The sequence below is a fragment of the Euwallacea similis genome, chromosome 34, assembly GCF_039881205.1.
Source record: "Euwallacea similis isolate ESF13 chromosome 34, ESF131.1, whole genome shotgun sequence".
NCBI lineage: Eukaryota > Metazoa > Arthropoda > Insecta > Coleoptera > Curculionidae > Euwallacea > Euwallacea similis.
Window position 1 is genome coordinate 578825 of NC_089642.1, and position 26120 is coordinate 604944.

The 26120-nt window shown below is 35.1% G+C and overlaps 2 protein-coding genes across 3 annotated transcripts; one reads left to right on the plus strand and one right to left on the minus strand.

Moving 5' to 3' along the window:
* Positions 1 to 11: 11 nt before the first annotated feature.
* Positions 12 to 11476, minus strand: rig (rigor mortis). 2 transcript variants are annotated; one of them, XM_066404287.1, is made up of 22 exons: positions 11326 to 11476; positions 10091 to 10285; positions 9027 to 9156; positions 8734 to 8977; positions 8442 to 8678; positions 8087 to 8351; positions 7866 to 8027; positions 7594 to 7806; positions 6326 to 6568; positions 5887 to 6064; positions 5666 to 5834; positions 5145 to 5252; positions 4837 to 5021; positions 4738 to 4752; positions 3034 to 3162; positions 2802 to 2973; positions 1484 to 1647; positions 1286 to 1424; positions 1086 to 1233; positions 767 to 1033; positions 551 to 714; positions 12 to 491 (listed from the first exon to the last, which is right to left on the minus strand). In XM_066404287.1, the coding sequence occupies exons 2-22, from the start codon at positions 10261 to 10263 to the stop codon at positions 346 to 348; spliced, it is 3651 nt and encodes a 1216-aa protein (XP_066260384.1). In that variant the 5' UTR covers positions 10264 to 10285; positions 11326 to 11476; the 3' UTR covers positions 12 to 345. The 2 variants fall into 2 exon arrangements, with proteins under 2 accessions (XP_066260384.1, XP_066260385.1); XM_066404288.1 differs by lacking the exons at positions 4738 to 4752; positions 11326 to 11476 and having other exon boundaries at positions 10091 to 10322.
* Positions 11477 to 11828: 352 nt separating this feature from the next.
* Positions 11829 to 14004, plus strand: Rpn10 (regulatory particle non-ATPase 10). Its single transcript, XM_066404430.1, has 7 exons — positions 11829 to 11986; positions 12085 to 12225; positions 12659 to 12770; positions 12824 to 13030; positions 13089 to 13256; positions 13310 to 13424; positions 13474 to 14004. Exons 1-7 carry the CDS (start codon positions 11961 to 11963, stop codon positions 13851 to 13853), a joined length of 1149 nt encoding a protein of 382 aa, XP_066260527.1. The 5' UTR covers positions 11829 to 11960; the 3' UTR covers positions 13854 to 14004.
* Positions 14005 to 26120: the final 12116 nt, after the last annotated feature.

Consider the following 26120-nt stretch of genomic DNA (forward strand, 5'->3'; position numbering starts at 1 on the left):
ACAGCAAGTAACATTAGTTTTTTTATTTTCAACAAGTCAGAAACACTAAAAAACGTTATAAAATAACAAAGCGATGAGTTTTACTAACCCAACATTTGCCCCTAACGAAACTAAAAAGTCAACTTGAAACTAAAAAAACTTAGTTTTAATACTCAGTCAAACCCTAAAATCCCTGCGGTTAAAATAACAAACAAAACCAGAACTAAATTCAAGACAGTCACGTCCCACAACACATAAATTATTCCCAGATTTAATTCTATCTTCCTCCCTTTGTACTTGACGTATTTCTTCAGATCTCACATTTCATCTGGCCGAATCATCACTGGTAGAATATTGTTCCATAAATTACGAAGAATTTGTAGATTCTACGCAGCGTCCATCCGTTTCATTGTCCTGAGACGTACCATCGGTTACAAGAACGTACTGTTCGTCACTTTGATCTTCATTTTCTTCTGGAGCACCTTCATCTTCTATATCTGCTGCAGTTTGCGCTATAAATATCCGCCAGTATATTTCCATAGAAACAACAGTAATTGGTCAAACAACTTACTGTTATCCGCTATTTGGGCATTGTTCAGTTTAATTGCAACATCCCTTTGCAATTCCACATTATCACACAAACGTGCCAATTTGAGAGTGAGTTCTAGACGATCTACAGAATTTCTTCTAGAGAGTCCTAAAGCAGCTTCTTCAAACAATCCTAAACATATGTAGCTTAAAAAAAAAAAGAATCAATTATACGAAATAGGATTTTCGGTAAACTTACCAACACGCTGCAAACTCGTAATTACCTTCAGCGTAGCAATTTTTAGCCCACTGTAACAATGTGTCCGCAACCTCTTCGCTGTCCTCACCAAATCTTAACTTGGCCAACGCGTATGCTTCTCGGAACAGTTTCTTTTCGCACAGGAATGTAACAGCTTTGCCAGGTTGGTGACGGGCAAGCAACAAAGACATCATTAAGAAGGGATCGATTTCAGTAACCGAGTTGGCCAACTGTTCAATCATGGTGTCGCAAGCTGCCTTCCACAAACTATTAAATATGTGAAAATAATTCAGGCATTAAAACGAACTTTTAAACTTACTCAAAGCTAACCATGGGAGCCATGGCGATGGTCCAGAGGTCTACCCTCTTGCTTTCTATGGCATCTTTAATGGCTATGTGGATGTCTCCGTTGCATAGGGAAAGCTTATTGGTTCGATCGTGTAATCCCAACTGGTAGAATGATGTCACTGAAAATAATAATAATTCAGTTTCCATTAAAGTGAAACAATTAAAACTTACAATTTAATTCAACTACTCTTTCCATGCTCTTCTTGGCGCCAAAGATATCGAGAATATCAATGTGGCAGTTGTCCCCAATCGATCCTTCGAGTTCCTTATTTCCTAATTTCCAATTCAGCAATTTCTCTATGTCACCTACCTATGTGAACGCACCAACTTACGTTAATTTATTGATACACTACGTTTTTGAAAGATTACCAGACGATTTTCTTTCATAATGTAGAAATTTGGGAGCAACAAGGACTTTTTCTGAGGATGCACCTCAACGTCTTCTTCTACTTTCAACTTCTTCTCTTTGAGGAGGTGGGCTACAAACTCGCTTTTCTGGAGTTTGTCTATTCGTTTGCGTCGAATGTTTATTTCTGAAAAAATAGTTTTTACATATGGCTTACCGGAGGGAAATTCCGAATTAAGATTTTTAGGCAATGGGGTAAAATTTTCTTGAAATTGAAATTCATTTACCTTCCTTAAAAGTGTTGTGAACAATTTATAAGAAACTCTTGAACTATGTTAAGTTCAATAGACTATATACTGAGCTGATATTGTCTTAGGCAATGAAGATATCTTGCCAGTGAGGACGTAGGTTACCCCTGGTAATTTTATTCCGAAACTATAACCGTTCAAATCTTACGAGAGAACTTCAGTAAGAATATCGAGTGTAGCAAAGACATTCACAGAAGTAGAGAGAATTTATCGTTTATTAATATACTTATTAGTTACATTTTTCCACTAAGTGCATAACGAAAAAACAAAAAAGTAATGGATTATAAACATTTCTACAGGCAAATATCGGTCATTTGTCCAGGATACGAATTGTGATTGGTCAAATGCAAATAGTCATGGCTACAGTCCACTGCATCAAACCAATGACAACACTGCGCTCAAAGTCATACGTTAATGAAAAATTATATACTCAAAGGTGTTATTAATGAATGATGTTATATAAATAATCAAACAACGGAAAGTGATTTTCTTCGCATCTCCATCATTTTCTCAGAGTTTAGATTAAAGGTTTCATTTTTTAAATTTCACATTTTCTGTGTTCCTCCACCATCTTGTCAAGTGTATTTGACTAACACCATCGTTTAATTTCATTTTTTTATTTAGATTGGTTTGGATTATTCTTCGCCCTATAGATTCTATTTTTGCCGAAAATTTACATGCTCATCCACCATTCTGTCATTGACTTGATTAAATCTTAAAATAACTCTTGTAGCGTCTCTACCAACTTGTCAATTTTCTAAAATGAGGATTCTTTAATAGTGGGGGGACACTTTCGCTTTCATTTTTATATTTATATTGTTTTTATTGCAGCCACGTAACATAAAAAAAACCGGTTACAAAATCCGAAAACAACAGATTATTGCTTGGTATATTATGTTCATGGCACAATGGACGCAAATGCAAATTTTGGTGAGCATTTTAAAACTTTTGATAAATTCTTAAAAAATTATAATTTCTGCAAGTTGACAGTCAATAAAACGACTATTTTAAGCGATAGAAAAATTTTACTCACCGTCATATTTTAACGGGGGAAAATCGGTGATCCTAACAACAACAATCTTTCGTTGCTCCGTGCCCAAGATAATGTAATTAGCATCTATGGGGCTCCAACAAACTGAGGTGAACGGATCCAACCAGGGATTCATGTAAGTGTAGAGAACGCAAGCTTCGTTGATGTCATATACCTAGAAAAAAAATGGTTTGGTTACACAGTTAAGAATTCCATGAAACGCATATGTCTTTACTTGAGCTACTCCAGTTTCATTTGCAGCAACAAAAATATGATCATCATGAGGGCTCCACTGAACAGCTTGGACTCTACCACCAATCAGAGTGTCGAATTGTATGTACTCATTTAGCATGTCGGAGTGACACTGAAAATATGCAGGATGTCTCAAAAAAAAGGACCGTAAATGCGGGGGCATATAGATTTTAATCAAATATGAAGAAAAATAATATAAACATAGGTCCATAAAAACTTGGTTGTTGAGATACACGGTGTTAAAGTTAATTTTAAAAACTTATGTTAAGGTCTTATATTTTTTAAATCTAGAGTGCGAAAAATAGCAAACTACTTTTCTCTTCATAAAATACAGTGTTTTCCCCACGAAGGAAAAAAATGGCTTATTTTGGGCTATACCTAGACTTCATCTTAATGAGATTACATCTCCGTTTCTGTCACTGTTCCGTTCTATTAATATCTATTTCTCGCTCTATAACACCCAAAGTGAGGTCGATTCCGCGGCAATGAGAAACTTCAACCAGTACCTTCGTTTTTTAAGATACGTCGTCTAGAACTTGCTGGATCAAACCTTAACGCGGCTCAAAATATGTCGTTTTCTTATCTTCCGGGAAAAAACGCTGTATATTGTAGGCCCATGCTGTCAACTGGACTCTAATGAAAAATGCTTAGATTCTGACAACATGGGAGCATACTGTGACAAACAATTTAGTACATAAAAACTGAGAAGATTAAGGCCTATTACTATTTTATACCTCATTCCACCTCTGCGCTTAATTAACTCGAGCAGCCTAAAGACTGATTTCGACCCTATTAGACCTCGTCAGTTTAGTTTACCTCGAGTCAATTGAATTCAGTCAGAACTCGGAAATGTCAACGGTAAATATATCTGTTGTGCCCACAGAACTTTCATTATACTCTTCCAAAGTAGAACTGAAACTTTACCAATGACACGCAAACGAAGACTGTCATTCGTGAAAGTATTATTGGAAGCATGCTCATATTTCAAACATTCAAACCCCAAAACAGGTACTGACCCATGGGATGAAACAGAATGAAAAATGACAAAAATAGTACGTTTTTTTAAATTTTTCATTCTGCTTTGCCTATCGCACAAATGACGAGAAGAACAATACAGTGGTAATATAATTATTTAGCGATGAAATTGAATATTACGCAGTTTTGTTAATTTTGTATATATTTGATTGCCTCTAATAAAATGGTACACTTTTAATAATTATTAAACCGCCTAATAACTTAATTGTTGTTTGTATCATGCATTGCAGTAGAAACAATGTAGTATTTTAACAACCAAAAGCAATTTTCTGTAATTTGAGAATATTATCTGTTCAACTGTCCTTTTTCTAACAGAAAATGTTATTTTCATCACTCATTGAACAATATACAATTTCTCTTGAAAAAATAATTCTTCTAAAATACCTTAATGAAATAAAATTTCATTAAGATATTTCAAATCGTTATGAAAAAAGTAAAATTTTGCAATTTGTACAGTAAACTTTAAAACTCTGTTCTTTTTTTTACTTTAAAACTTTAAAACTGTTGTGTTCCAACAACGAATCTTCTGCAGAACTTCATGTATACCTTTATGTTGATCTTTATTGTATTTGGTTAAAGTCTATTTGTCCCTGCATTTCCGGTACTTACTTTTGGGACAACCTCAATATAAAAATATTTTTTTTTTACTTACGAAGTCATCTCCTGGCTGAAAAAAGCAAAAAATCTTTAATCATCCACACAGATTACATCTATATACATATCACACAACATTATTATATCAATGAATTACCTGTTCATTCTTTTTTAAATCAAACACAACGATTGTCGTTCCTCGTTCAACACCCACAAACATATTCGAATATTTTGTTGGTGTACTGGATGCGGCGTGCGGGTGCCACACAATACAGTCCAGTCTACTGGATCGGTAGAAACTTTGCACCTCCTTTAGATTGGCACTGACCTTGAAACAAGTCCCTAAGAGTACGAGAAAAATGTCTCTTTACTTTGCTTACTAAAGAAATAAAACAGGATCCATCACGGTTACAATATTAAAATAATTTGGCTGGGAAAACATTTCATTCAAAATCAACAACTTACCGGCTTTCGATGAAACCATCGCAAAGCTATAGTCAAGTTTCCAGGCAAATGTGTAAACTGCAGCCCTTTGGAGGTCGGTGACGTCTAAAAGTTGTGACTTAAGTGTGCCTAAAGATAAATCCAACAATTAAACCATTATTAGATAAAAATAAGTGAAAAATATGGTTGAAACTAAAATCGAAAGTCTAAACAAACAACACCAAAAATAATCAAATTTTTGAGATGCTGTGTTTTTCTTATTTTGAGTCTTTATTAGATTTACATTTGTATCATGCGCGTTTAATGTTGTACATATGTTATTATTGTTGTTCCTGTCCAAAGTTTAAGCTATCTCTTTTAAAGCTCAAATGAAATAAAACTTAGGAACATATTGAGGAGTCATAGAATAATTTACGCCTTCAGAAAGAACAAGAGTTTAAGTTTCAGAGAGATTTTTGATGGACAAACTTATTGCTGTCTTTGTAGCTACATTGTTATTATGTAATATTCGAAATTTAATCAAAGGTACGATCATAGAGTACCTTGATCTTTTCTCGCAAGAAAAGCAGCCACTACGCCTTGACTAACTGCGAACAATTTTCGGCAGCCCAGCGCCTCATCGTTAGGTCCCCACTCAATTTTGTAGACCTCGCTGGTAAAGTGGTTTCGAAGCACTGTAGACGATTTGTTGTTTACTGAAGTAACGCCGATCTGTAGGGGACGCGTAAAAAAACGGTGGAAACCAAACAAAAGTGAAAGTTACCCGTCCTTCTACTGTGGCCCAAGCCAGCAAGTTTTCATCACTGGGATGCCAGGCCAGTGCAGTAACTGAAGCGTGTATTTGCTCGTTAATGGAGATGAACTGAACCAATTTTTTGTTGGGTTGTCCCAAGTTCCAAATTTTTATGTAGCTGAAACGTTCGTCACCCCCTATGGCCAATCTAAAAACGATTTCACATAAGGCAATTAAGAGCTTTTAAAATTATTGAAAGGAATCATACCTTCCTTAAGAAAAATGATTAAGATTTTTTTATTAAAATATTGCGTCGCAAATTATTTCTTATTAAAATACAAGGTGTTATAATTTCAGAGTTAGCTTCAATATTCTTGTTAAAGAATTTCATTTACGGCAATATGTTTCAATGGAAAATCTTACACAAAAATATTTTTCGGTCATCCTGTATAAAAATCATTATATTTACCTGCATGGATCTAAAGGAGACGCCACAATGCAATTAATTCGTGCCGAAAACGTATGATAAAAGTTTTTCATTTCCTTGGAAGTAACATCGTAGTTACACAAATTACGTTCTTGACCACAGGACCAAACATTAATATTTCTTTCTTGTAGAAAGTTGTACTCATTGCAATAGTGCACAGGTGCCTTTAAAGACATTAATATAGTGTGTTTACTGTGTAACTTTGAGAACTGCGTTTTTCCATCTCTGCAAAGGGAAAAAAAGATAATTAGGAATGGACGACATTTTTATAAACAATCATTATTATTAATAGAGGCAATAAGCAGAAAATGAATCGCATCAGCTATTGACAGTTTCTTCTACCTCTAAAATATGCCATAAGAAATTGTCATTATTCGAATATCTTCAAATAACAAAATTTTCTGTATCAATTTTCTCTATTTACTCTGGAAATACAACGGTAAAAAACATGGTCTCCCCGTATATTACGGAAAATGTTAAGACTACGGCAAACATGGTTCCAATTAGACAAGACTAGACTCTTCCAAAAACAATGCATGTTCTGTTCATGGACAAATCAAGAAACTCACTTGAACTATAATTATCAAACTTTTTTTGTTTGTTAGAAAAGATAACTCTACTTTTAAATGAACTAGGACGGATGTTTTGATTCAATTATTGTTTCTTCTATAAGAGATTAAATTTATCTAATCCCTACAAAATACTCAAAAACACGAAAAAAACACATAGTAATCCATCCTTAATATTCAAGGACCTAAATTTTTACCAATCCTACTATTTCTGAACATGTAGCAACCAGGACTAATTTGTATTAATATTTCGGGTGCATCCTATATAATACAAATATATGCTTCAATTTTTTTACACAAGGTTAGTCACGCAAACCGTTCATTAAACAATTTTTGACTTCTTCTTATCATAGTCCAATGAAATTGCAAACAACTTGCTTATTGCAAATAGGGCATCCCGTACTACGTAGTATTTTTGAGTTTAGAATTTAATTCCGTATCAAATATTATTAAGGTTCCCGTATTGATTCTGGACATAGGAAGTGCTATTTAAAATAACAAAGTTAACAGCAACTTCTGATATAACTAGATGTATCGCTATTTTGAAAATATTTTACTTGGATCCAAATTATCGATTCTAGCCAGAATCAAACTTCATTGGGCTACGATAGTGGGAAGTCCAAAATTGTGTAATGAACATATTGCATGACTAACTCTGTACAATGACATTTTGATCCTTACTCCTTTGAAGGTGAATACGGGCTCGGTAACGGCCACATCAACACCTCACCGGCTCTGGAAGAGCTAAGCAGAACAGTGGGTACAGGCCAACACAAGACGATCCAAATCTTCTCCTTGTCTTTGCTTTTGTACCTCTTTGACTGATTCGGTTTCGCTACTTTCAGGAACTGCTGACATGTGCCGTCGGTACCAGCTCGCCAAATGCATATTTGACTAAATAACGAACACAAAGTTATAGTTTAATATACAAAAAAAATCAAGTAAAACATTACTCTTCACGTGCTGATGATGCCAACAAGAACTCTCGTCTCGGTTCCTCAACAATGCTCATTGGTTTAATGCGCCAATTCTCAGATTGATCTAATGTTTGAGGCTGTTGCTTTGTATCTGAGACAGCAATTTCAGGATTGATCGGAGCTTTGAATTTTTCAGATCTGGGAATAAAATAATTAGTGCAAAAATTTACAAAAAGACAATTATGTATAACTATTACCTTCCTGATATTAAATCACCCTCAATGGAATTAGATTCAATTTCAGGAGACGATGGCTCAGAAATTACATTTCCAGACATTCTAATTGCAATACTAGAATCATTATCTGTCATTGGAGACCCTTCATCGTCATTTCCTTTGAGTTGTAATCTTTCACAAGTTATAGTAATTTCTTGAGGCACATTGTCACTTGCTTCATGATTATCAACCTGCAAAACTTGTATTTGTTTTTCGGTAATTGAAGCTTCATTTCGTTCAGTTTGGTCTGAAATGTTGGAAATGAGCTTAACATCCATAACAAAAACGATTAATGTCAATACAACACATTATATGCCACAGAAAGTTATATGCATACCTTCTTCTTTGGCAGAATTAACTGAGGCATTCTCTCCTGAGTTTTCAACACTCACATCCTGTAGCGTCGCAATGTGATAGGTGGAATCGTTTTGTTCACCAGAATCACTTTCAGGCTTTTTTTCTCTGAGTGTATTATTTTTATTCTGAGGAGAAATGTTTACTGGAGCAGGACACCAGGCAAAAGACACCACAGGATGGGTATGACCTCTAAGATTGTGTACAATTGAGCCCGTCTCTATACTCAAAAACAAATTTTAAAAGGAAAAACATTTTAAAATAAAAAACCTCACTTCTTAAATCCACAATAACAATTAGGCCTTTGCTCATACCGAACGCGGCCAGCCATGTAATGTGCGGGCAAACCGAGAAACATGTTATTGTGACTTTGTGAACACCAAAAACCGAGTTTAGAACTCCAGTTTCATTGGTTGAGATGTTCCAGATCACTATAGTGCCTTTCTCTACCACACTAATTACTCGGTCATCGCCAGCGAAATTGGCACCCACCATTTTTGCCTCTTCATCTAAATGAAGCTACAAGCCACAAAGTTGTAATCCGTAGAATCACTGCTAAAACTCTTACATGTTTGTTGTGAGCACCCTTTTTCGTTACGCTCTCCACATCCCATAATTTCACAACTTTATCTTCTGAAGTCGTTACTGCATATTTATGAGGATTGCCCCAATTTTTGTTAATATTTACAGATACAATCCTAGAAGATTGACTTTTTAATGCTACTTTATAATTAAATAATATTCAGGGTTATTCACGTCATGGTACACGGAATTTTGCGGCGAAAATAGTTAATATTTTGATTTTTTTTCTTGCGCTGAATAGAATTCAAATAGAGGTATATTCTAAAATTATTTTCCTTTATATAGAGGGTTGTAAATAAGTGAAAAATATCAAAGTTATATTTTTTTAAATGGAACACCCAATGTATTACTACCATTTTAAGTTCCTTGAGAAAAATCAATGTAAGTTTGATTAAGGTTCACCTACCCTAAACCTTAATTGGCTTTTAAAATAATTGAGATTTTGTAAAAATGTAGTGCAAATTGCTTTAAAGAAAGTTTAAACTGGAGTAAGTACATGATGATATACATGACGATTGGTAATATCTCTATCTGTTACTCCGAGTAATTAAATATAGGGTGTTCCATTTAAATTAAGCAAGTTAAAACTCTTCAAAGTAAAAACATTTTTCAATTTATTTCTTGGACACACTGTATAAGATATCTAAATTTTCATGACTATGCATGAAATAGGTCTCATGCCTAAGGTTTGGTATGAATTTTGGCTTACTCCAGTTTAAACTTTCTTTAAAGTAATTTCCACTATATTTTTACAAAATTTCAATTATTTCGAAAGCCAATTAAGGTTTAGAGTAGGTGAACCTCAATCAAATTTACATTTATTTTACTCAAGGAACCTAAAATGGTAGTAACACATTGAGTGTTCCATTTAAAAAAATATAACTTTGATATTTTTCACTTATTTACAACCCCTCATATAGAGAAAAATAATTTTAAAAATATACCTCTATTTGAGTTCTATACAGCGTAAAAAAAAAATTCAAGATATCAACTACTTTCGCCACAATATTCCGTGTGCTATGACGTGAATCATCCTGTAAATGAATTTACCATTTAAAATGTGCTTTGCTGACTATTTGGATATTATCAGGCCTATCATCAAATGTGGGTTTAACTGTAACAAAATCGTTTCTAGCTCCATATAGGAAAGTATTGTCTGGAGCACATGCCATAATATCGGGTTGATACCAGTTAGGAGATGGCGGAACAATCAAGGTATCCATATTTGAGTTCTCTTTTCTTTCACTTGAGAAAAATGTTTTATATTAGCATTAGAGATAAAGAAAATTATTTTATTTTCTATCAATGATGTAATTATTTGTGACGTACAAATTCCACTCTATAATTAAATTTAGTAATGTAGGAATAGACAATAGGGATGTTGCTTATTTCAAAGGAACCAAAAGACTTGCACAGTTTCAGAAAAGTTGATTTGAATGTTTCAAGTTATGAGGCTCTTTATGAGCCGTTTGGTTTGATAGCTGATACATCTTCTCATGGTAGTCAGTTCTAGTACTTATTTTATGCCTTTATTCCCATCAGTTATTTTATAGACATCATCCCAAAAAAGTGGCCAACTCACTAACTACACATTTTTTTAATGTAAAGAAATGTGGGGAAACAAATTGAATTCCTATTGTGCAAAACTTTAAGATAGAAAAAATGTTAAAGTTGATTTTTTTCCCATCTTACATCCTGTAGTTCCTGCAGTCTCTAAGATATTACATTGAAATTTGGAGATTTGAAGTTAATATTGCTAAAACTGTAAACAATTAATTTAATTTTACTTTATGTCTATTCTTTCATCTTGCTTTGTTTCAATAAAATGCAATATCAATATAGGATCATCAGAAATAGTCAAGGGTATGTACAAAGGGTCTCAACCTGTATGTTAGAAATACTGTGCATGTTTGACAACCAGGAATTGGTTTACTTTTCTGTTAAAACAGACTTAATTCAAGGAAACTTTTAGATATTTTTTTTTACAAGTACTTGGCTTACTTTGGACAATGAAGCACATTAATATATAAAGTACTTAGGAGTATTACACAAGTACTTCAAAGCATTTCTGTGGTATATTGGTGTGCAGAATTACATCAGTGATTTATCCCTTAAAGGAGGTGAGAATAAGTATTAGGAAGAACAATCTAAATACATGTTTGTACTTGAATGGCATTGGGGACATGGAACTATCTGAATCTTTAGTTTACTATATAGAGAGTCAATCGTATTTTAAGACAAACTAAAATAGGTAATTATAATATCAATAGTTTCTATATAATTACCTGAATAATTTATGTTGTAGGAACGATAATATTTTACCGTTTTTGTACTGTAACTAAGTTCTAAAGGTTGTAAATGAAAAAACCGGCACCTAAAAAACACTTCGAGAATTTTCACTTAAACCTTCTAACAATTTTAAACAAAAAAAAATTGAATTTAAAATATGAATGGAAAAAAAACATGGCTGGCTTAATCCGACACTGAAAATTGTCATGTTGTTTTTGTTCGACTTACTGAATTCAACAAGGATCGAACCAATCCGATTGACGCGACTAGTACCCTTAAACGAAGACACAAGAAAATTCACCTATCAAAGTGCCAACCAAGTAACAGCTGATTACTCTAGTGACATTATCCTCTTTCGACTATATGTCCGACTCTCTCTAGACCTACTAAATAGAAAGGGATAAAAACAAAAACATGTTGCTTCGCTCTTGTCAAACGACAAAATTAAAAGAAAATGCACGTCATGATGTTCACGCAGTGATTTTGATGGTGAATTTCAGATTTTTTCAATTTTCTTTAAAAAAACATTAAAAAACCTAACTCCGCTTATTCAAATTTTTAATTTTTAAGTATTGTTTTTAAAGAACTATTTCTACCTTCCAATAAATAGTTTTCCTAATATCCACTCACAATGGTGCTGGAAAGTACAATGATTTGGTAAGTTTTCCTGATACTTTTGTATCTAAAATGGCTTAAATGCCTGTACCTAGAGAGTTAAGTAAATTTCTAAATGATCACTTTTTCTTCGTTAACAGTGTAGATAACAGCGATTACATGCGAAACGGGGACTTCTTACCAACAAGGCTGCAAGCACAACAAGATGCTGTAAACCTGGTTTGCCATTCTAAAACTCGATCAAATCCTGAGAACAATGTTGGTCTCCTTACGCTAGCACAGTAAGTTGATCAATTGAATTTTGAATATCTATTTCATGTTTTACTCGCGGTTTATGGGTCTCAGAAAATAATTGTTAGGACCCAAATTATTTCTCCTCTTCCAAGTTTAATGAAACAGATAGGTAGAATCCTTGTTTCAATATTTGTTTGTTTATTTGTGAACAACTCAAATTAAAGGGATTGCTTCAGATTTGGAGGTCTTTGTCTTGCCAAGTTCTTCTGTTTGGGAATCAGGCCTTCAATAAGCTAGTCAATACCAGTATTATAGTATGCACAGTATATATAATAATTAAAAACCATCTTAGATATTTCATTTTTCAATTAAGGATATAAGATCCCTCAACTTGTCTGATCCTCAATCTATCTCTTAAATTGGCTACCTACACTTCTTTAAAAAAAATCATAAAGAAAATTCAATTTTTCATCTATTCAGCGTGGAGGTTTTGGCCACTCTTACCAGTGATGTGGGCAGAATCCTGTCAAAATTGCATAAAGTTCAACCAAATGGCAACATTAATTTACATACAGGAATTAGAATTGCTCATGTAAGTTGCAGTGATGTTATTGCGAAAAAATTAGCTGAATTTTCCAATTCTAGTTAGCCTTAAAGCATCGTCAAGGCAAAAATCACAAAATGAGAATTGTGGTTTTTGTGGGTAGCCCAGTAGTCAGTGAGGAAAAGGAGTTGGTTAAATTAGCAAAAAAACTGAAGAAAGAGAAGGTTAACGTTGATGTCATTAGTTTTGGAGAGGATGCTGAAAATTCTGAGGTTCTAACCACTTTTGTCAGCGCTTTAAATGGGAAAGTAAGTTTGCCAAATCAAGCCCTACATATTTATTAAAGATTATTTGCAATTTATCTAGGATGGAACTAGCAGCCATTTAGTTACAGTACCCCCAGGACCCCATTTATCTGACGCCTTAATCTCATCTCCAATTATACAAGGAGAAGACGGTACTGGAGGAGCAGGTTTGGGCGGATCTGGGTTTGAATTCGGAGTTGATCCGAATGAAGATCCTGAACTCGCCTTGGTTAGTTTTCTCTGATTCTTTCATTCTGAAGTTCAAGCATTAATTTGATTCAGGCTTTACGAGTGTCGATGGAAGAGCAACGACAACGCCAGGAAGATGAAGCGAGAAGGGCGAGGGAAGCCGCTGGAGGAACCGAAAACGCTGTCAAGGCCGAAACCATTAAAGAAGGTAAATATTAATATAATTTTTACAGTAATCTTAATATATTTTCGACTAGAACCGAGCGATGAAGCCATGCTGGAAAGAGCCTTAGCAATGTCAATGGAGGAAGGTGGCGCTGGCACCACTACTGCTTCGGTAGTTTCAAGAATCCCAGTAGATTTTGCCAAAATGACTGAGGAAGAGCAAATTGCCTTCGCCATGCAAATGTCCATGCAAGATGCGTCCGAAAGTGGAGGGGCTGCTAAAGAAGAACCTATGGAAGTAGAAGGTGATGACGGGGATTATTCCGGGGTAATGGATGATCCCACGTTCCTACAGAGTGTCCTCGAGGGTTTACCTGGGGTGGATCCCCAATCTGAGGTCGTCCGTCAGGCAGTTGGTAGTTTGAAGGACAAGAAAAAAGACGACAAAACCGATGAAAAGCCCAAGAAGTAGGTAATTGTTAGATTAATAACGCTTTCGTCTTAGTTGTTTTCATGATGCTAGATTTGTATTTCAAATAATCACGACCGAGTAATATTATTACATGGTATTTGTATCAATACTTTGTATTTATGGGTAAATAAATTGAAATTTTCAATTCAAACGTTGTTTAATTTTTCCTCAAAGAAAGACTATCAAGGATATGAGCATGGCCGATTTGTTATGAATAACACCCACGATCAAATTCTCGAATATAAAGGAGTAGAATTCTCGCAGGCAATGACGTCAAAATGACGTGCGTTTGCCGGTATTGCACATGGCAGGACTATGTTGGTTGCAACATTTTGACGTCATTCCTAAATAACTTTATTCTCCTCAGATTCAAGAGGTTTAAGGAAGAAAATTGCTGGTGCCAGCGAACTAGCAGGACTGGATTTCGTAAATAATTGCCGACCTTCCACTGAAATTGGCCCTGTTTTTTTTAACGAGGGCCGCCATGTATTAATCCCCGGTGCAATCACCGCATCGACAAAACGTACGATGTCACGGCTATATAACTTTCTTCGATTTGGTCGCTATGAATTATTAATGCCTCGCTTGCCATAAAAGTGCACACAAATCTGTAGAAGACAATTTTACACCCACTTCTGCTAGATTGCTGGTTGGCGCCGTTTTGGCTAGGTTTACTCCGCATGCCTTACATCGAACAAGAACTTTAATGGACGTGGATGTATTGGAAGTATGGCGAAAACTTTCGTCCAATTTCTATAAAATCTTAACGTGGATTTACTCCCTGTATATTACATAGATACAATAGTCCATGCGTTGTATATAATGGGCGTTACCGCAGTACACACCGCGAAGTTTTACAAATGCTTTCTCTATTCTTTTTTGTTACAGAGGACCGAATCTTTACATCTTTATTAGTCGTCATAAATGTTGCTGTTACGCTTTTACTGTTAACGCTTAATCGCTATTCCAGCTTTATTCTACTCATTATGAACAATGGCCGGGCTGTGTGTAATACTGCGCTATACTGGGTGATGCACGGTCGATGGTACAGATGATCTACATATCTAAAAATTTTCAAATGTAAGTTAACTCAAGTTAAGTATTCCTCTATCAGCTTAAAACATTTTTGGCAAATGCGATGTTGCCGGTTATGTAGAAAAGTAACAGTAATTCTGATTCATTAAATGGGGCACTATGTATTATTTCATTCTTAGGTTCGCTATTGCTTTTTGAATTCAAAAGTAGATATTTTCGGTGCAGTTTTCAAAGACCGTTCCGGAAAGCTCCAAAACTTGCTCCATGTAAGAAAAGTGGTTTTACCATATACAGGGTGGCTCAAAACGAATGTTTTTGCCGTTAGTGGCAGATGCCTAAGATTCGTTTTTTTTAACACAGCAGAAAGACAGTTCAATTTCATTTAAAATAAGGATCATGTTTCTATTCCTCAATCGTCACATTTAAGTGCTGTTTTGTGTATTGTCGCTAAACACAGGATTATTTTATTTTAACATATTTGCCAAAAGTGGTTTTAGATCGCCATGATGTTTCGTGAGAAATAGTGGAGTTGTTAATATTAGTTTGGGCATTTATACGTGCACAAATAATGATATTGAATGTGGAATAACTCCACAGTGCCCTAAACAATTTAAATTCTGACCAAAATTTAAAAAAATACAGTGAAACAATACAATTATTTCATATTTACGTTAGACGGCAAATGACTAAAATAACAATGATTGTAGTGATAATAATAACTGTAACCAACTGCATGCATCAAACTCACGAATGCAATTGGTTACACATTGGCATAATTCGTCTTTACAGTTTACTGGCCTGGTACTGCAAACTTGTTCTTTTACCTTAAATCGCAAGTAAAAATCCAGTGAGGTAAAATCAGGAAATCTAGCAGGCCAATCTGACAGGCCCAAACCAACGGCAATCAAACATTTTTAAAAAGTTCCTTTCTTATCTTCTGGCTGCATTCAGCCGATGCTTCGTCAAGCCGGAACCCATAGGTGCGATGTTCTTCTAGAGTCAGATTTTCTAAAAACAATTTACCATCAATTTTAGGATTTTGAGGTATTTTTTGGAAGTTAACGCAAATAATGAAACTTATTTGATTATCCTTCTGGAAGCAAAACACCTTAAAACTGACTTTTCTTCAAATCCTCCTTACTATCTCTAAACACACGTGAATTACATATAATTAGCCCATGAGTAATTATTTCGTCTATTAAAGAGCGTTCTATGGAAAGCTTGACTTCGTCTAATTAAATTATGTTTTAAAAGCATCGGGGTCTTCTTTTTTGTGCACCAAAATTGCTTCACAAAATTGGATTCGCATTCACAATTTTTTGGCTTTAGAAGTTGAACTTTTTCGAATTTGAATACATGGCCATGAGTGCTTGAACAGGATTTTTTGAATCGAAGCATGTGCTAATTCGGGAATCATTTGGAGCACTACGAATAGAAACTTGGGGATAAAAGTAGAAGTAAGCTAAAAAATTTACAATGTTTTCTTCGTCAGAAGGTACAAGTTACGGTAAATTAAGTTCCGCCTTTGCTTTTTTAGCCACATTTGATGAAATTGAGTTGTATCTGAAAAAACTTCCTTTTCTTTGATTTATTTGCTGCCTAACAGGGTATACTACTGTGAACTTTATTACTACTACTTTTTTATACAGGGTACACCACCGAAAACTTTCCATCGAGGTTTTCTGTCTTATGATGTAGAAAACACGAAAAAGCTCTGACTCGTCAATTTTAATTTCAAAGGGGTCATATTGCTTTAATATAATCATTTTCCCAGGTTTAACCTCTAAGCGGGAGTCACTTTTACTCTAAAAATCTTAAACGCAAAAAAGTATCATTTTACATATCATTTTAGAGAGCATTAAATTGCCTTTCCGTTATTTTTTAATTTTGAATGATCAGTTCTTGAAAAATTAATGTTCAAAAGCGATGTTGTCGACTTAACTTACCAATTCTTTTAATTTATTAAATGCTGAAAATAGTCACTACCGATCTCCATACAGTAGTAAATCCATTGTTTACAGTGCTCTCTGACATTATTGAGCATTTCTGGAATTATAAGATTATATGCGAGTACAATACGTTGCCGCAAGTCTTCAAGTGATTCGAGTTCAAAAAAAATTCCAGCGGGGACACATCTGGGGAACGTGCAGGCCATTCAGTAGGTCCTCTTCTCCCAATTTATTATTGAAGAAATGTTTCGTCTAAAAAATGCCTTTTTGAGACGCATAGTGCGGAGGAGCCCTATCTTTTTGAAAAATGGATTTCTCTAGATGGCTCTATACTGAATACCTGATACATTTGATAATCTTCCAGTGTTTAAAATAGGTCTCATCATGGCGTGTTCTAAAACAGCTATTTCAATTGCTTCCGTTCTTATTGAATTTTAAACATCTTTTTTTTTGTTTTTCGTAGATTTAGTTTCTCAAAATGTTGCAACCAGATTGCGCTCTAAAGTGTGGGACACGTGTTTATCAGGATATTGTTCATTAAGTAAATTTGCAGCCAGTTTTGCACAATCATTTTTTGGAAAAAAGAGCGAAATAATTTCAATTTTTTCTTAAATAATGTAAACCATTTTAAAACGAAACGATAGTGTTTACTGAAGAAATTGAAACACTAGACTAATTAAAATTTTTAATGTTTAGGTAAGAATAATGGTTCGATTTTCATTTTTTGACTTATTTACTAAAAACATTCCATATTAGTTTTGTCAAATTCTTAAGGGAATATCGTTTTTAAACCTTGATTTGCCAAGGATTGGTCACCCAAAATAAAAAAAATAAGGTGACATTGAAAAGGCAATTGAATGCCTTTTAAAATGATATATGTATAGTATAATTCGCATTGAACATCCAGAAAAAGTAAACATTTGGTTAGGAATTTTTGGAAATCATATCGTTCCATTCCTTTTATTTGGAAATCTGTACGGAGAAATCTATTTGAATTTATTAGAAATGTTATTGGACCAGCATTAACACAAATAACTGAGCAAAATAACCATTATCGCGTCGAAGACATAATTTTGCGATCATTTTCCTCCGCACTACGCGGCCCCTGTAAAACAGTTTTTAGACGAAACATTTTCTTAATCGTGGATTGAGAGAAGAGGAATTACTGAAAGGCCAGCACGTTCTCCAGATTTGTCTCCACGGAACTTTTTATTATGGGGTTATTTAAAGTTAAAAATTTATGAAATTCGACTTGAATCACTTAGTGACTAGGGGCAAATATTGTACACAAATGTAACCTTATTACTCCAAAAATGCTCAATAATCTCAGAGAGAACACCGTATGGAGACTGGTGGTGGTCATTTTAACGTCTAGCAAATTCTTTAATGTTCAATAAATAAAATATTCTTTAATATCTAATAAATTGAAATTGATAACTGAAATCGATAAAATCTCTTTTAAGCCTTTATTTCTGAAGAACTGATAATCTAAAATTAGAAATTAGGGTGGCACGAAAAGGCAAGTGAATGCCCTTTAAAATGATATGTAACATGACGCTTTTTTGCGTTTAAGACTTTTAGAGTAAAAGTGACCTTTGGTTAGAAGTTAAACCTGGGAGAATGATTATTCCGAAGAAATGTGAATTGAAATTAAAGCTGACGGAGCCGAGCGTTTTCGCATTTTCCACATCACAAGGCAGAAAACTTCTGCGGGAAGTTTTCGGCGGGCCACCCTGTATAACCAGCGTTGCATCGCTGAAAATGCTTGAGGCGATAGAGCAAGATTACCAATATTTGCGATTTTTTGGCAAGTTTTTAGCAAGCGTCTGTGGTACCATCGACTTTGAGGCACCCCCCATAGAGGCCGGTAGGAAGTAAGAGTCTGTTCGCTTTTGGTTCCACTGCGGCTTTGGCGAAGTGAACTTAAACGTCTCTGACATCTTGAATTAAAAATAACGCGACGTGCCTAATAATTAAGTTAAGACACGTATTTCCATGTCTGGTCTGTAGTGTAACGACTAAATAAACGAACACGCTCTTTAAATAGATAACCGCAAATAACCGCCGTCGCTCTTCTTGATCTTCCGATTCTCATATGTACTCGAAACTACATATACAGAAGAAGCGACTTCAGCCCTGCATGCGGTCAAGGGCGTGCACCTTGCGTTCGTTAGTCCCGGCGTATCGGCTTGTAAGTAGGTACCACTTAAAACAGTACCAAGTGCAACTGAGCAACTACTGTAGGCAAAGCACCTACTACAGTTGCGGAAAAAAGTATTTAGACACCGCCTCATTTGGAGATACATTTAACATTTGAAAGTAACGATTTAGGCCTGAAAGGGGCTTTGATAGACACGTTAACGTTGTGTAGAGATAAGCTCTTGTTCCTCGTTTTCCATAGGGCCTTTCGGTCTAAACAATTTTTTAAAGAGGTGTAGTATAGAAATGTTTAAAGAATTTTTTTATAACAACCAGAATTCGTTTTTAAACAAATTTTTAATCGCTTTTGGAGCAAATTCGGTTCCAGCATGGCTGGTAGAAACATTTGTCTGAAGACCTTCGACATAAAATAATCAACGCCCATCAACAAGGTATGAAACAAGACGATATCTCAGAAGGGTTTAAGATTCATAAATCGCTTACTTCACAAACAATCTCTAATTTTAAATCGCGAAATACATTAAAATCGATTTAAAAAAAGTGGTCGTCCCAGAACAACCATGAGACGAATTGACGCATTAATCAAGAAAATTGCTGAGCAACATCCATACGAATCTGCAAAAGAAATTCCATGTGAACTGAGCAAGTGAGCTACAAAACCGTCCAAGGAAGATCGAGGGAAACAGGATTGCTTAGTCGCAAAGCCGCAAAAAACCATTTACATGGAGGAAGAACCAGAAGACCCGACTTGCTTTCACCGACAAATATTTCCACTGGACGAGCAGTGACTGAAAAAGTGCCATTTTCAGATGAAAGCAAGTTTACTATTTTTGGTTCTAATGGAGTATCGTGGGTCCACCGTCCCTCAAACCAAAAATTTAACTCCAAATATAACAAACCTACAGTTAAACGCGATGGTGGATCTTGCATGGTTTGGGGATGTGGTGTAGGTCTGCTCCATATCATAGAGAGCAACACGGATAGGTTTGTGTCTCTAGACATATTAAAAAATATAATGCTGCCATATGCCGAGGATCGCCCTGTTAAATTGATAATGATCTGGACCACAAATCTAGAGTCATCCGAGGCTGGTCCGTGGCCGAAAAAAATATCGTTATGGATTTTCCTGCGCGAAGTCCCGATCTTAACCCCATAGAAAATTTATGGGGGGAACTAGTGGTCGCCAAACTATGATGACGTCCGAGGAAGAATTAATTCGGGTGGTGCCAGAGTTTCGGGAATCCATCGGAAACGACGCGATTTTGAAATTATTGGGATCAACGCCGAAGAGATGTCAAGAAATTATCGCCAACAAAGGATTTTCTACGCACTATTAATTTAAGTTTAAAATTATCAACAATTTCGTCGCTTATTTTGGAGTTCCTCTACTTGTCTGGACTTATTATATATTCTTTATTTTTGGTTCAAAGAAATAAATTTAAAATTACCAAAGTTTCCTTACTTTTGTCCAATAGCGTAGCCGCGTCAGAGCCGTCTCTAGCGAACCGGCCACAGATTCACTCTAAGCAGATAAGTAACCATAAGTTTTTGACGCTAAACTCTTCAGGTACGGTCAAGTGGAAGAACAGGAACACGAACCCAGTAGAAATAACACGTGATAAGTAGGGGGCATCAGTGGAAATTTCCCAACACGTGAAAAGTCATCTTGTTCGGCACCTACGTGTGCAACTTCGCTTTTGCTCATCCATCTTTGCACCTCTTGCGGTTTACGAGATGCCCGCGATGATGGATAGCGACCCGAGTAACTCCCTATGTGAAGACTTGGTAAGGTTGCTAAAACGGGGGCTGATATTTCTTTGATCTTTTTAAATACATTGCATAGATACATCCAGTTGTGGAAAAAAGTATATAGACACCACTTCATTTGGAATATAACACTTTCCAAAACCGAAACTATTAGTTATACTTAACTATGTGTGTACAGAAAATAAATCTCATAGCCAGGTTTTTTAAATAATGTATAATTTATTAACAAAACAAAAATGTGAAGGGACAAAAGTAAATTATGTTGAAACAAGTATGAAATGCTATAGGAAAAACGTATTGAGACCCACGAGCATGATGCCTTTTAGTCACTTTGCTGCTTCAAGAAAAACAAGCAACTTGTAGCAACTTGTATGCTGCGATCATTGAGAATTAGTTCTTGCTTCATTGAGGTAATAAAAACTTGAAATTTTGTATAATGGCTCCAAAAACTAGGGAATTAACGAATGAAGAAAAAAATTTTGTTGTTAAATTTTATAAAGACGGTAAATCTGCAAGAGAAATAGGGAAACTAATGGGTAGACACTATTCGACAATGGCACAAAGAAGCCTCCGTACGGTTACTTATCGTACAAACTTACGGAATTTTAGAGGCAACATAAATAATTTATTATCAAAATATATAACAATCTATAACAAGGAACATTTCTTAGTCCATTAACAACGATAATAAAAAAATTAATCAAAGAAATTTCAGTTTTAGACCAACTTTTTTTAATATTGGACATATTTTTGCACAAAAAAGTCTCCGTACGATTTCATATGACTAAACTAATGTTAACTAAATTTAATTAAATTATTGGAACAATAAATCTTCAATATTTTGTCGGGTTTCCTTTAGACTTTAACACTGTATGTCGATTCATAGAATTAACTAAATTTGATGTTACATTAGGCGGTATTTTCGTCCATTCTTTTAATAACGCTCTTTTTAAGTAATTTTTATTAGTAATTGTATGTGATCTTATTTTCCGCTCTAAGTGTTCCCACAGATGCTCAATTGGATTTAGATCCGGCGATCGAGGCGGGTGACTTAGAGTACTCTTAACGTTATATAACAGCCATTCTTTTGCTAGACGCGAGGTATGTTTTGGATCATTGTCTTGTATAAAAATAAAAGATCTACCAAGGCCCAACTTTTCCGTACTAGCTTTAAGATTTGTTTTTAAAATGTTCACATACACTTTGCTGTCCATTATTTCATCAATAAAACACAGATTTCCTATTCCTGCTGCCGACATGCAACTCCAAACCATAACGTTTCCTCTTCCATGTTTGACCATGTTGAGATAAATTTTTAATTTCAAGCTCAGTATTGGGTTTTGTTCACACTTTTCCTTTGCCATCCGACCCATGAATGTTAAATTTGCTATCGTTGCTAAAAATTATGTTGCTCCTGAAGTCCTGGTCCTTATTTAAATGTTCTTTAGTATATTTCAACCGTTTTAGTATTTTTTTTCTATTATGTATTATTTTGTTTATTTTATTATATTGTATTTTTTTATTAGAAAAAATATTATATTTTTTTTATTTAGACTTAAAGGGCTTTTTGCGGATGGATCTGGCTTTGCAACCATTGCGTCTTAGACCATTTCAAACCATTTCGTTACTGCAGTTAAGGTTTAAGTATTTTTTAAAATTTTTATTGATTTGCGTGACGGTTACTTTTAGATTTTTCTTAATGTCACGCACAATATATCGTTCCTCTTGCGCTTTCAGAGTTTTTGGGCATCCAGTTCTTGGTCTTGTTTTTACCATACCATGTTTCCCATAGAGCTCAATTATATATTGCACTATTGACTTAGATATCTTCATCATGTTTGCTACTTTAGCCTTTGAATGGCCCTCACAATACAATTTAATGATTAACTGCTTCAAATCGGCATCAATTTCACGATTTTTTGAATTCATGATGTACTCTTTGAGATGTTTTTAGTAACTGATACATATTATTGCGAAGCCAACCACATAAGAATTTCTATTTATCGGCGTTCTTTCGAAGCAAAAAAAGTTTATTGCGTACATCTTTGAATCGTACGGAGACTTTTTTATGCAAAAATATGTCTAATGTTAAGAAAAGTCTAAAATTTGAATTTCTTTGACTAATTTCTTGATTATCATTGTTAATGGACTAAGAAATGTTCCTTGTTATAGATTGTTATACAGGGTGATTCACAACTTGTCTATAAAATTTTAGGGGTGGTGTGTCATGGAAAACTAAGTTGACTTTGTAAGAAAATTTTTTGGAAAACCTTTAAAATTTTTTCGGAAAAAATTGCTAAAGTTTGACCATTGTATAACTGAACGACTGTAATGTTCCTGTTTTTTTTGCAGAACCCCTTTTAGGTTCATCAACCTTACGTATAATTTAAAGTTGAGTCTCCCACGTGTCAATGGTTAGAAGCTGAAGACATGGGTGATCCGATTTAAGGGTACTTTTGTTTCACCCGAAATAAAAGAAGCGAGCTTACATGTGTAAGCAATTTTGAAAGAACCCTTAAGTCGGATCATCCATGTCTTCAGCTCCCAACTATTGACACGTGGCAGTCCCAACTATAAATTATACGTAAGGTTGATGAACCTAAAAGGGGTTCTGCAAAAAAAACAGGAACATTACAGTCGTCCAGTTATACAATGGTCAAACTTTAACAATTTTTTCCGAAAAATTTTTAAGGATTTTCCAAAAAATGTTCTTACAAAATCGACTTAATTTTTCATGACACACCTACTCCTAACACTTTATAGATAACTTGTGAATCACCCTGTATATTTTGGTAATAAACTCTTTATATTGCCTCTAAAACTCCATAAGTTTGTGTGATAACTAACCGTACGGAGACTTTTTTGTGCCGCTGTATACCATAAACGAATTCAAAATTTCAAACGCAGTCCAAAATAAAAAACGACCCGGCAGACCTTCAAAACTTGACGACAGAGATGAATGCTTAAACGTCAGAACCATGAAGAAGAACCCATTTGGAAGTTCAACAACTATCGCCAGAGATTTGGAATTGGCAACAGGGAAGTCTGCAACACCAAAAACAGTGAGAAACAAAGTGAAAAAGGAAGAGTTCAAAGGTTGTACATCATAAACCAATAATTAATGATGTGAATAGAAAGAAGCGATTAGATTTTGCATAATGCTCAAAAACACAAGTCAAATGAATTTTGGGAAACTTTTGGGACGAAAGTAAATTTAACATTTGGGGATCGGATGGAGGAAAATTGGTTTGGAGAAAGAAAGGTGCAGCTCTAAATAAGGAGAACCTGCAGCCAAACATGAAGGAGGTAATGTGCTAGTATGGGGATGTATGGCGGAAAATGGTGTTGGAAACCTTGTACTCATAGATGGTATTATGAATCAATACTCTTCTTTCGACATCTTGCAGAACAATTTGCGACAAAGCGGCATTAAATTGAATCTAGAAGTTCGTTATCGTTTTCAACAAGATAACGATCCTAAGCATAAATCACGATTAGTAAGGGAATGACTTCTTTACAATACTCCCCATGTATTGGAAACACCTTCTCAATCATCTGACGTGAATGTTATCGAACATTTGTGGGAAGAATTGAGCAGAAAAATTCGCAAAAAAACCCATACGCAACCGTATCGATTTAAAAAGGGAGTTAATGGACGCATGGATGAGCATCTCTCCAGAACTTACTAAAAATTTAGTTCATTCTATGCCTAGACGGTTAGAAACTGCTATAACACATCACTCAATGAGTCTCGGGCCTAACTAATAAAACAACAACTTTTATGCAAAATTGAACTTTAGTTATCAAGGTAGTCTCCTTCAAGAGTGATACATTCAGTCTAGCGCTCCTCTAATTTTTTGTACCTTTTTTGTAGAACGATTTGTCTTTGCTTGTAAAATAGGCTTCAACTTCGGCAATCACTTCTTCATTTGAGCGAAACCTAGTTCCCTGGAGCATTCTTTTGAGAGCTGCAAACAGCCAGTAGTCACTGGGGGCCAGATCTGGACTATACAGTGGGTGGAAAAGCAATTCGAAACTCAATTCGTTCAATTTGACCATCGTTAAAGTCTCGAGAATACCCGACAAAATATTAGAACATTTGTTTGTTGTTTATTTTTTATACTTTGTAGAATTTGTCTCAATACGTTTTTCCTATAGCATTTCATACTTGTTTCAACATAATTTACTTTTGTCCCTTCACATTTTTGTTTTGTTAATAAATTATACATTATTTAAAAAACCTGGCTATGAGATTTATTTTCTGTACACACATAGTTAAGTATAACTAATAGTTTCGGTTTTGGAAAGTGTTATATTCCAAATGAAGTGGTGTCTATATACTTTTTTCCACAACTGGATGTATCTATGCAATGTATTTAAAAAGATCAAAGAAATATCAGCCCCCGTTTTAGCAACCTTACCAAGTCTTCACATAGGGAGTTACTCGGGTCGCTATCCATCATCGCGGGCATCTCGTAAACCGCAAGAGGTGCAAAGATGGATGAGCAAAAGCGAAGTTGCACACGTAGGTGCCGAACAAGATGACTTTTCACGTGTTGGGAAATTTCCACTGATGCCCCCTACTTATCACGTGTTATTTCTACTGGGTTCGTGTTCCTGTTCTTCCACTTGACCGTACCTGAAGAGTTTAGCGTCAAAAACTTATGGTTACTTATCTGCTTAGAGTGAATCTGTGGCCGGTTCGCTAGAGACGGCTCTGACGCGGCTACGCTATTGGACAAAAGTAAGGAAACTTTGGTAATTTTAAATTTATTTCTTTGAACCAAAAATAAAGAATATATAATAAGTCCAGACAAGTAGAGGAACTCCAAAATAAGCGACGAAATTGTTGATAATTTTAAACTTAAATTAATAGTGCGTAGAAAATCCTTTGTTGGCGATAATTTCTTGACATCTCTTCGGCGTTGATCCCAATAATTTCAAAATCGCGTCGTTTCCGATGGATTCCCGAAACTCTGGCACCACCCGAATTAATTCTTCCTCGGACGTCATCATAGTTTGGCGACCACTAGTTCCCCCCATAAATTTTCTATGGGGTTAAGATCGGGACTTCGCGCAGGAAAATCCATAACGATATTTTTTTCGGCCACGGACCAGCCTCGGATGACTCTAGATTTGTGGTCCAGATCATTATCAATTTAACAGGGCGATCCTCGGCATATGGCAGCATTATATTTTTTAATATGTCTAGAGACACAAACCTATCCGTGTTGCTCTCTATGATATGGAGCAGACCTACACCACATCCCCAAACCATGCAAGATCCACCATCGCGTTTAACTGTAGGTTTGTTATATTTGGAGTTAAATTTTTGGTTTGAGGGACGGTGGACCCA